Source organism: Parasteatoda tepidariorum, chromosome 6 (genome assembly GCF_043381705.1).
Source record: "Parasteatoda tepidariorum isolate YZ-2023 chromosome 6, CAS_Ptep_4.0, whole genome shotgun sequence".
In the NCBI taxonomy this organism is placed as follows: Eukaryota; Metazoa; Arthropoda; class Arachnida; order Araneae; family Theridiidae; genus Parasteatoda; species Parasteatoda tepidariorum.
The window spans coordinates 69,808,681-69,820,211 of record NC_092209.1 but is presented as its reverse complement, the minus strand read 5'-3'; the positions used below and the strand labels follow the sequence as shown (position 1 = coordinate 69,820,211).

The window sequence follows — 11,531 nt, the reverse complement described above, 5'->3', positions numbered from 1 at the left end:
TTTTTTCATATCGTTTTAGTTCAAAATGGCGGGAGAACCGAGCAAATTTTTTTTCCGGATTATCTGGATACCAGATAAATGGTTCTCTACTGTATGCATGAAAAAAAGAGTTGCAGACTTAGCTCTCCGCAATTAAGTCTTGCTAAAGTCATTGGTACATGATTTGTTGAAATTGATCCATACTTCCGTTTCGACTTAAGACATCCTTGAAATTTTTTTTTTTTAAATATACGAAGACTAAACGAATAATTGATATCACGTTGCTAGTTTACGAGCTTGTTGCCAACCGTGGAAAAATACGCATTAAAAACTATAAAAACAGCAAGATACAATATCAATTCCAACTATCGAGAGTACGAGTTTCCCCACTCCTGAACGGACGTCACTCGATAACGACATGTGACGTCATTGCATTCAACTCCACACGAAAGAAGAGGAAGATTTCACCCGCCCCCAGTGTAAGGGGGCGGGTGAAATAGGAGTGTTTTTAGAGGTAACGTTGAAGAGGGGGGAAAATAAAGCATGTTCAGCTACGCTTCAGGCAGATGGTAGTTTGATAAGAGGGGATGGAATTCAAGCTGAAAGAAAAACTTACTTTCGCACTCGTGGAAAAATTAGGTAATTTTGAATTTGGCCGTCGATCGCAGTAAAATTCGGGAGTTTTTCAAATCAATTCCGGAGGGCGGGAGAATAACTCAAAATTCGGGAGACTCCCGCAAAATGCGGGAGAGTTGGCACGTCTGCAGATAGAATTTGATAGAAAAATATAAGGCTCAAATGGGCATATCTTTATTACTCCAACAGTAAAAATAAATAAATATTTAAAAAAAAAAAAAACATAACTACAAAAGTTAACTTTCACAAAAACAAAATTTGCTACTATAAAGTTATAATACAGTATGAGACTTATGATCAATATTGGAATTTTTTTCCATCAGATTAGTAAGAAAATAAATTTTTCCGTAAATACTAACTTATTGACATGAACATAGTGTGCAAAATAAAAAGGTTGGGGTTAAATTCAGGCTTCTGAAAAGATAACAAGCAAACAAAGAAGTGGAATAACCAATAAAATACAAGTTAAGTTTCTTATAAAGGATAGTTTTAAAAAAAAAGGATACATTTTGCTCTTATGTATTTTTTAAAAAAAAGACATTTTTTAAAATAATGTGATAGATCAGTGCTCCCGAACCCACAGACAGGTTAATGATTCCTAATTTTTTACAGTCTTTTAAGTGAGGAGCGGACATTGATTGTTTATATTTTAGATGGTTTTGATTTAATAATTTGAATGTAATTGCACTTAAGCATGCCTTCAAAACAAAATAAGTCACATTTTACCAAATTGGTGCAGATCTTAGGTTCCCGTTAACGTTTCGTTCATAAAAAGTGAAAGGTGGCTTGGTAGCAATTGTTTTAAGGCCTGGTACCAGTCCGCAGCCGAGGGGTTATGGCCCATTGTGTTAGATGGTTCAAAGGCCAAGTCAAAATGCTTCGAGGAAAACTAAGCTTTAAGTGTTAATGAATGAAATTTAAAATTAGTAAAACTAAATAAGAAAATTTTTAACAGCAACTTACTGAACTTTTCCAGTCATATCCAACAGGCGATGGTGAATGGTTTTTACTATTTCAAAGCTAGGAAAAAAAATAGTAGTGTTAGAGTAAAAACTGGTTCAATAAACAAATGTAATGGTATCAGAAGAAAATCTATGATGCAATATTTAAATAAGAATGAAGGTTATTAAAATTAAATGGAGTCTACCTATATTTTTCTTAATTTAAAATGGATAATTTCTTAACAACTTAAATCAGATTTTTTTTACACATGCCAATCAAAGTTGACAGAATATATTAATAATGCTAAGATAATAACTATTTAAAAAATACTACTATAACTAAAATACCTTAAATTTATAACTAAAATTAAAACATTATAATAAAATAATTGATGCACGAATAAAATCACAGTTACTCCTTGTTAAGCTCAACATTCTCATAAATTTGTAAAGAAAAAGACCTGAATCGTCAGACATCAAATTATGAATAAATTAATTTAGATAAGAAAAAATAAGTTTAAAAACTACATTAGTGTTTTTATTTATATAAGCATAAAACTAAAAAATAATAGAAATATGTTAATTAAACAGCAAATTATTTTACTTTAAGCTGAAGCAAACTTATAATTTAAAAGTTTCATCATATAATAAGTTACACACATTTCCGCTCATTAATAATTAAGAATTGAAGCAAAATAAGAATAAATGTAGGTTTTTGAAAAACAAACTCAGAAAATTTGGTTAATTAGTGGAATCATTTTTAAAAAACCTAATATTTTATTTAAAATAACCAATTATGAAATGACATTATATTTAATGAAATTCCATTATATTTATGTTCTCATTAGGAATAAAGAAAAAAGGGGACAGGATTTGTAGACTAATTCAATTAAGTATAGCGATGTGTCATTCATAAACATAAACTTTTTGAATCATAATATAAGAATTGTGATTCAGTAAGAATTGAAGCAAAATAACAATAAATGTAGGTTTTTGAAAAAGAAACTCTGAAAATTTGGTAAATCAATGGAATTATATTTATAAAAATGCTAATTTTTTTAAAAAAATAACTAATTACGAAATAACATTATATTTCAATAGAATATAAAAAGGGCAGGATGCTGCTTTTCAGAAAAGGGTATTGAGTTTTGAATTGGCACTCACTTACCACTGTAAAAATTTATTAAAATGTGTAATATTCTATTGTAACTGAATTTTATCCTCAACAATTTTTTAAATACCCTCTTATGCTATTTTATGTGTTAATTTCCAAGAAGAATTTTTTCTCATTAGAAACATAAGAGAAGATATTGCAGTTTATAAAAATAATTAAATGCATGCCAAAAGACAATCTCTGCGCATAAATTTCTTTCAAAAACAGTAAACTAAAATAAATGATTAATCAATAAACAACTTGATAGCTTTTTCCATAATTTAAACTGAAAATTATGAGAAAATGAACATAAAAACGTGCATTTAAAAAAAAAAAGAAAAGGGTATTTATTTAAAAAATAATTTCGAATCATTAAAAACTTGTTATTACAGTACAGAACCCATTATCCGGAAATCAGAAAACCGGAAAACCAGAACAAAATTCAATAAATTTTCTCGCCATTAAAAAATTTATTTTTTTTCTTCATAAGATTTTTTCTTTCTTTTTTTAAAGATGTTTAACTTACCATCATTTTGGAAATAATCATTAGTGTATTACTTGATCACTTTTTCTTATTTTTAAGATTATTTACAAATATTTTATTTTTTTTAAGTTGGGTTTAAAAAACCGGCTTTTTGTAGCGATTCAGAAAACTGGAAAAATCAGTTTTTCGGAATAGCGATGGTCCCGACCGTACCGGATAATCAGTTCCCTACTGTAATACCCCTTTCAAAAAAAGAGATACATACTTATAAAAATTTAATAAGTTGAAAATAACAGTAAATATTAGTAATCAGAATTAAACCAATATACAGATAATTTTACCAGTGTATTATTTAAACAGGGAATTAATTTTGAATGAATAAAAAGGCTGTGTTTTTAAAGGATGGCAGCTTGTTTTTACAAAAAGAACAAAGGGGGTGAATTTACAGGAATCAAAGGACAGGCTGCTCTTCTAAAAACGGTCAGGGAGAACATTAATTTAATCAATATAAATCAAGAATTGCCAGAAAAAATGGGGAAAATGAAGGTAATGCCTGACCAGCTAATAAATAATTTCAGCAATAATCAGTATGTGTCTGTAATGTATCAGAATGACTAAAATAAAAAATTATTTAATGATTTTTTGTGCTCATTTTTATTTTCTATAACTTTTTAATGAATCAAGTAATTAGTACTGAATTAAGTAATCAGTATTTACCTTCTAGTAGAAGTGATTGAGTAAACCAACACATAGCCATGAATATCCATAGAATAGGACTGTGGAAAGATAGAAAATTCATCCTAAAAATAAAAAAAAATAAAAATTACTCAAAATTAGTTATAATTCTTAAACATTAAAACAATTACACACTTAATAATATATATTTTTCACAAAGCATTTTTTTGAATGATTTATACCATTTTATTTTGAGATTGATAATATGTACAACTTGATTAGAAATTCTTCATTTTTAACATTAACAAAATAGCCTGAATAGGATTTCTCAGATTTAACTGAAAGAAAAAAAATTAAAGGTTACTATTAAATTTTTTACTGTTAAATTAATGATTATTTTAAAATTGTGAACTCGTTTCGATGGTAAATTCTGAACAAACAAGCAAACAATAAAAAAAGGAATATCAAGACAGAATTTTTTATTCAGAAAATCAGAACAAGTACAAATTCTGCACAGGAAATGACAATTACCTGTATTTTATTTTTTTAAAAAATATAATCTGAAGTAAATAATTTTATCTCTTCCTCCTTGCGAGTATTTTAAACATAGCATACCATTGTCTAATAAAAATAAATATTTTAAATGCTGATGTACGTTAATGAATTGAGGAAATAATCCCTATACATAAACAAGATTTGTGAGAGATTTAGGCAATTACAATTCGTTTACTTAATTATTTGAAATTTGATTTCTAATATTTTTATTACGCATGCTAGATTATTCATGAATTGCGCAAAATAAAATTATATATATATTTGTTAAACGATAATGAATATTTGGTTAAAGAAAATTTAAACTTTTTAGCAATGTATAACTAAACTTCTTCAAAATATTTAAAAAAAATGATTTCAACTATGAAAAAAAAAACATTATAATTTTGATAAACATTTCAAACCAAAAAACTTCATTCTACGAAAATATTAGGCTCTGAGATTTTTCTGCACACCTACACAATAAATTTAAAAGAAATTTAGAAAATTACCTGTCCAGCAGTATCTACAAGTTTGATGAAAAATTCTTGACCACCCACTTTTGTGGTTTTAGTGAAGGCTGAAAAGAATGAAGGAGATTGATATTAAAAAACATTATATATGGAAAGGATAATGAATATTGTTGAAGAGTAAAAGTAAAATGTTTACTATTTTCAATGGTAGGTTCATATGAATCAACGAACCGAGCTTCAACGTACTGTATTGTGAGAGAAGATTTTCCTGCAAAAGATTCTAAATTTTAATAATAATTTTTATCAACCATATAAGTGAAAAAAGAAAGATATATAAAAAGGCGTGTAAATGATTTTGGATGAGTTTATTTTTATTTATATTACATTAGTGAGCAAAAGCATTTTTAACTGTCAAACTGAATTACTTTTTTTATGAAAAAATTCACTATGTTCAAACAATGTACTTATACAGACATTATATTAAAAATTTTAAAGGAGCATTTCTGAGCAACAAACATTAATTATTGGGTTAAGTTATAAATAATATTTAGTAACCTTTGCATGCATGATTTAAACAGCCATTACAGCAGAATTCTTTGCTTCTGACAATACTTGGCACAACCTTAACATTAATAAATGTTACTAGCAATGATTTTTAACATATTTCAATAATATGATTTTAAAAGTATTAAAAAGAACTCGTGTTTGGATAATATATCTAAAGCAGATATTTTAAATTACCGTCAATGCTTTTTAAGTACGACCTCCAATGAATGTGGCCAATAATGCCAATACACGACGTTCTATTCACTGACATTTTACCATAGAAAGCGAATCACGGGATAGCAAAGTGATTCAAACCACTACTTCTTTTGTAAGTTACTTGTCAATAAATGTGAAACATCTTGAATTTTCTATGAATAAAGTAAAAGTGAACGGACCACCTATTCAGAAGATATCTCTTTATCTGTAAATGTATGCACCAACTACAATTGTCAAGGCAGCCTTGGGGAGGTCACTAGCTATGTTCTTTGAATTGGTCTCCTTCAGGAATGTTTCTTTTATTTTTAGTTTTTTGTGGGTTACTACTCAAAAATCACCCCAGCAAACAATTTTAGAACAGGAAACATTACAGAAATTGTCCCTGTAAGACTAAGACATCACAGAAAAGGACCAACTTGACAACCCCTTGGCACAATCGTGGCGACATTGTCGCAGAACATTAGCGAGTTCTTGAAGAAAGATTTTATATTTTCTTCAGAATTAGGATTCAGAAGGATGCTCTATTCTCATTTGAGAACAATAAAAAATAATGAAGTAAACATTAAATTTTATTTTCTGCCGCAATTTTGTTCTAATTTTTTTAATGCAGTTATTACTATTGATTTCCACAGTTTCAAAATCTGATATTTTTAAAACGATATTATTTTATTACAACAACTGAATCTCGAAATGAAAACGCACATTTAGTACCTAACCTTTTTTTGAAGAGTCCGATTTACTGCTACGGATTTAACACTTTTTAAAATTTTTTTTTAATGAGATGATTTAAAAAATGCGAAAAAGGAAATAATTAGTGTGTTTTCCTCCAACAAAATGCAAGAATATAGCCTATAATATTAGAATATAAAAACATTACACTTTTAGTTACAAACTTATTTCATTTGATCCGAAAAGACGCTACTGCTACTCTAACTTAATAACATGTATATTTGTTATTTTTAAAAGTATCTTGCAGAAAGATATTAGTATTGGAGAGGTATGTCGCAGAAAGTCCAAAAAATTCTGTCACAGGGCTTGACTGACAAGCACAACTTGTAGCCTTCTACAGACAAACCACAAAATACATTTTAGAAATATTCCTAGATCATGATCGCCATCAGAATAACAGTAGTCTTGGCAACTTTCAGAAGGATCCTACGACTTGTATAAACTCTTTGGCAAGCCTTTACAAGCTTCTTTTTTTTTAAAAAAAAAATTTGCAAGTTAATACATTACAAAGGAAAAATTCCCAAGCAAATATTCCTCATAAAAATTAAAAAAAGGAGAAACAAGAGCATATTGTAGGTGTCAAGGAACTCATATTTATACAGAGAACATGACTCCTTAAGAGTTTTTCCCACTTTATAACATAAAATAAGTAGTTGCCAACACTAGTAACAACAGGAATATTTCTAAAAAAAAAACAACTTCAATGTACTTGATTGTTTTTTAAAAAAAATAAGCAAACACACTTGCATGATTCTCGAGATGGTGAACTTGATGGATCTTAAATTGAAATAACTTTCAAACACAATTTTTTAAAATAATCTACATAGTCCAGACATAATTATAAATAAAGAATTCATTTGAATGGTATTATTATAGATATAACACAGGCACGTTATTTTAAATCCACATACAATCATAAAAAAAAATGGTTAATTAATCAACACAGTATATTCTATTTATTTAAAGAAGAAAAAAAATCGGATAACATGCAAAAGATATTTTTATTTTTTTATATTAGGTATCATATATCTTACCCACAGATCGATATCCCATAACAGCGATTTTACGTTGTTTAGGAGGCATTTTATTTCCTCAAGGTGCTTATCGAATTTCAATAATAAAACTTATCATCTCTTTATTATAGTTAATCAAAGGTTTTTCAAAAAATGTAAATAAACTGAACATACAATGATAATATTTAATTGAAAAATTTGTATTCTCTAAGAATTTAAATTCAAAGCAAAAAAAATTATGAAGTCAAATCTACCACGAGATTTCGATCTAATGGCCGCGCATTTGTTTATATTTATAAAGGTCATGTTAAATCACTTCATTTTAAGTAGCAATTCACATTATTGAAGGCCATCGATAGCCGGTAGCCGAGTCATCCATGCTGCCTCGGAATCACGCATATTTATTAAAAGGAGCATTCTTACTAAATTAAATTCTCGCACCACGAATCACCGTTGAAAGAAAACAATACCTGATTGGTGAGTTTCTCGCGAAAAACTATCATTCACTAATCAAATTTCTTCCGAGGTGATCGTGAGTAAAGTAACCACATTCGGTGTGAATGCTTTTACTGCTGTTGTTGTTGTTACTTTACGTCGCACTAGAGCTGCACAATGGGCTATTGGCGACGGTCTGGGAAACATCCCGGAGGATGATCCGACTTGCCATCACAATTTTGAACCTCTGCAGAGGAGATGGGCACCCCCGCTTTGGTAGCCCGACGACTTGCGCGCGAAGTCGAGCACTTTACGGTAGCACAGTTTATCGAGGACCAACACCGCACATCCTCGGTCCCCACGCAGACTGATCCAAGTGGTCACCTACCCGCACGCTGACCGTAGCCAGTGATGCTTGACTTCGGTGATCTGCTGGGAACCGTGTCTTAACGATCAGTCCACTGCGGGACTTACCTAGATGCAATTTTGTGATATCTCCTTATGGAAAATTGGCGATCGAAATGGACTGCAGGTGGCGTAGAGCAGAACTCTATACCTATGGCAACACTTATGTGCACACTATGGCACTATGACATGCTTTCCCCATTAGCGTGTGGAAAGTCTAAAGAGGAAGGAAGTACGTTAGTTTCTCTCTTGATTTTCATATAGATTGAAATCTTTTAAGTTGGAAAACTATATGAAACTGAAAACTACATTAAACATAGTTCTAAAGAAAAGTATCACGGAAATTTTTAAAAATATTTTTATTTAATAAAAAGGAAAAATATTGTTGTTGTTGTTACTTTACGTCGCACTAGAGCTGCACAATGGGCTATTGGCGACGGTCTGGGTAACATACCGGAGGATGATCCGAAGACACGCCATCACAATTTTGATCCTCTGCGGAAGGGATGGCACCCCCGCTTCTGTAGCCCGACGACTTGCGCGCGAAGACGAGCACTTTACGGTAGCACAGTTTAACGAGGACCAATACCGCACACCCTCGGTCCCTACGCAGACTGATCCAAGTGGTCACCCACCCGCACACTGCCAGTGATGCTTGACTTCTGGGATCTGCTGGGAACCGTGTCTTAACGATCAGTCCACTGCGGGACAGAAAAAATATTAAGAAAAGGGAAAATATCGTAGTACATTCCTATACAACTGAAAAGAGGAAGAGAGGGAAGGGAGAAGGGCTAAAGGCATGAAACCGGTCTCTCCCCAGATGGCGTATTATTCGCGATCGCAATGCTCGAGTACGCCCTCTTTCGGGAGCCTGTAAATATCAGACATTAATTTATCACGTTTTAATTTAGTTCCATCAAAATCATTGGCCATGACGGACGCCATTTTCTTAGCAGCAAATAAAAATCAAAATTTCCCTAAGGAACAGCTGAAGAACTTGAAAAACTAGCCAGAACATGCCAAACATTGAAGCAGAACACGCCAAGCATTTGAAGAACAATTTCTCAATAATTTTTACATTTCTATTACCAACAACATAACTTACAATTTCATGATCACTTGCTGCTACAGATGTGTATATTACGGGAAAATAATTTTTTCTGTCTCCAATTCATTACAAATTAAAATGAAGTCAACATTGCTTTCGTCATTCCAATAAAGAAATGTGAATTCAGAACGTCAAGAACTGCAATAGTTATAGAATTCTTCTTTGTTATAGAACAGTATATATTTCTGTATCTATATAATTCGGAAAACAACAATAAAGAATCAACCAAATTACTTGAAATAGTGTCATTTGTGCTGATGATTAATAAATTTTTTATCGTTTTCTTGGTAAGTATTTCTTAGTTTTGAAAGAATAGATAATTTCAACTAGAATTCAGCTGTTCTGTTTTTAAGCTACATATTCAAATTCATATCGAGATCTTACAATTATAAAATTTTGATGTGTGGTATGTTATCTAAAAGTAATAAAGGGATAATCTATGCACATATTATTTGAAAATAAAACTTTCAAACGAAGAACATTTCATTTGGAACTCTACGGATTTATAAAGAAGGTAAGTGTTATGATTTTTATAATAAAAAATTAGCTTGTAAAACTTTTTTTTCTTATTTGATGATAGTTCTCTACAGAATGGTTTCTTACGTCTGATTAAGAACTATAAGAATAATAAGAAAAGAAACTATATGAAAGTTTTTATTTCAATGTAAAGAATTCTTAAAATCGTTTTTTATCCTAAGAATTCTTTATTTTCCGTTTTATAGTTTATAATTTTTTGATAAAAATTGTTGTCAAAATACTTTTTTTGAAAACATAAATGGTATAACATTATGTGTTTATGTATACTTCTTGCATATTCTAATGTTTCAAGTAATATGATTCAGAAAAGTATGAATAAAAATTCGGTACTTATGTATTAACGCCACAGCAGCTACAGATTTGGCTGTTTTTAAGTGCCGCCAATCTACACCTAAAATTTTTGTGACAAATCATAAAACGAAACACTTTATTTAAAATCAAAGTAGTTTATCGGATTTCGGTGGACAATGGGCAAAATATTTCGCTCCAGAAAAAATAAAATTGCATCTTGTTCTATTTTTGGCAAATCCCAAAGACGCATTTTCGTAGCACTAAAAAATGGTAACAAAAATCGAAGAACAAATCATTTTGGAATTCTTCTGATTTATAAAGCAGGTAAGTGTTAATTTTTATAAAATAAAAAATTTTACTTTTAAGTAGTTTTTTTCTTGATGATAGTTTTCTATAGAATGGTTTTCTACGTCCGATTATGAATCAAAAAAGAAAAAACATGAAAGTTGTTTATTTTAATATAAGGAATTTTTAGAATTGTTTTTTTTTTTTTTTGTATCGTAAGCATTCTTTACTTTACGTTTTTCAGTTTCTAAATAATGATTTTTATTAAAACTTAAAATTTTTTGATAAAATTACTTGTCAAAAAACTTTATTTGCAAAATTAAATTACATAAAATTATGAAGCTTATGTATACTTTTTGCTCATTTTAATGTTTGAAGTAATATGATTCTTAAAACTATGGAATGTAAAGTTTATATAAGCCTCTCAGGTTATATCATTAAATTTAGTAAAACTATTTCTCAGGCATTAGGTCTTAACTCTAATAAGAAGATACATATTTTTTTCTGCTTATTTACAAATATTTTTCAGATGTGTTTTGGATGTTCCTTCTTTAAAAAAAAAAAGATATACCATCTTGTTTTCGGTTGTATAAGGAAGGATATCAAAAATTTTTCTTTTTTAAATTTAATAAGCCACATTAAAGAAGGAACGTTACAATGCTACACGCTACATTAAAGACGTTTCCAGAGAAACTGAATGACGGTTCATACAGAAATCGCTGGTATGGATCTCATACAACAACGCCCCCTATAGTTCGTTGCGATCGCCAATAGAGAACTGGGAAAAAAAATCTACCAACCAAAAAGTCGCTTATCAGGTTCTTGTACGCATTCATTTTTGTATTATTTGCATATGAAAAGCCCCATCAAGTGAAAGTGGTCCTGTAGCATGTGGGGATGTATAAATCGACTCAACCATCGTCAACCATCCCATCATCTATCATAAAGTACCTCAAGATAGAATCAAGTTAACATGTCTTATAAACTAGTGAATACGTATTTAATATTTATAGTGGTAGTTGCGCCACATTACTCCCCTTCCAGAATTTTATCTGTGATAGAATTCGATGAACGAATACCACTAGTTGATTCAT

The 11,531-nt window shown here is 30.1% G+C and overlaps 1 protein-coding gene across 1 annotated transcript in view; it reads right to left on the bottom strand.

Annotated features, from left to right (window-relative positions):
• The window catches only part of LOC107455436 (Ras homolog enriched in brain), a gene marked incomplete in the record, with an annotated part of 20,484 nt that extends 12,743 nt beyond the window's left edge, over positions 1 to 7,741 (bottom strand). Inside the window, 5 exon segments of the mRNA XM_071182495.1 lie at positions 1,579 to 1,635; positions 3,911 to 3,993; positions 4,912 to 4,979; positions 5,069 to 5,140; positions 7,398 to 7,741. Of these exon segments, the coding sequence (XP_071038596.1) occupies positions 1,579 to 1,635; positions 3,911 to 3,993; positions 4,912 to 4,979; positions 5,069 to 5,140; positions 7,398 to 7,446 (329 nt within the window).
• Between the last annotated feature and the right edge of the window lie 3,790 nt (positions 7,742 to 11,531).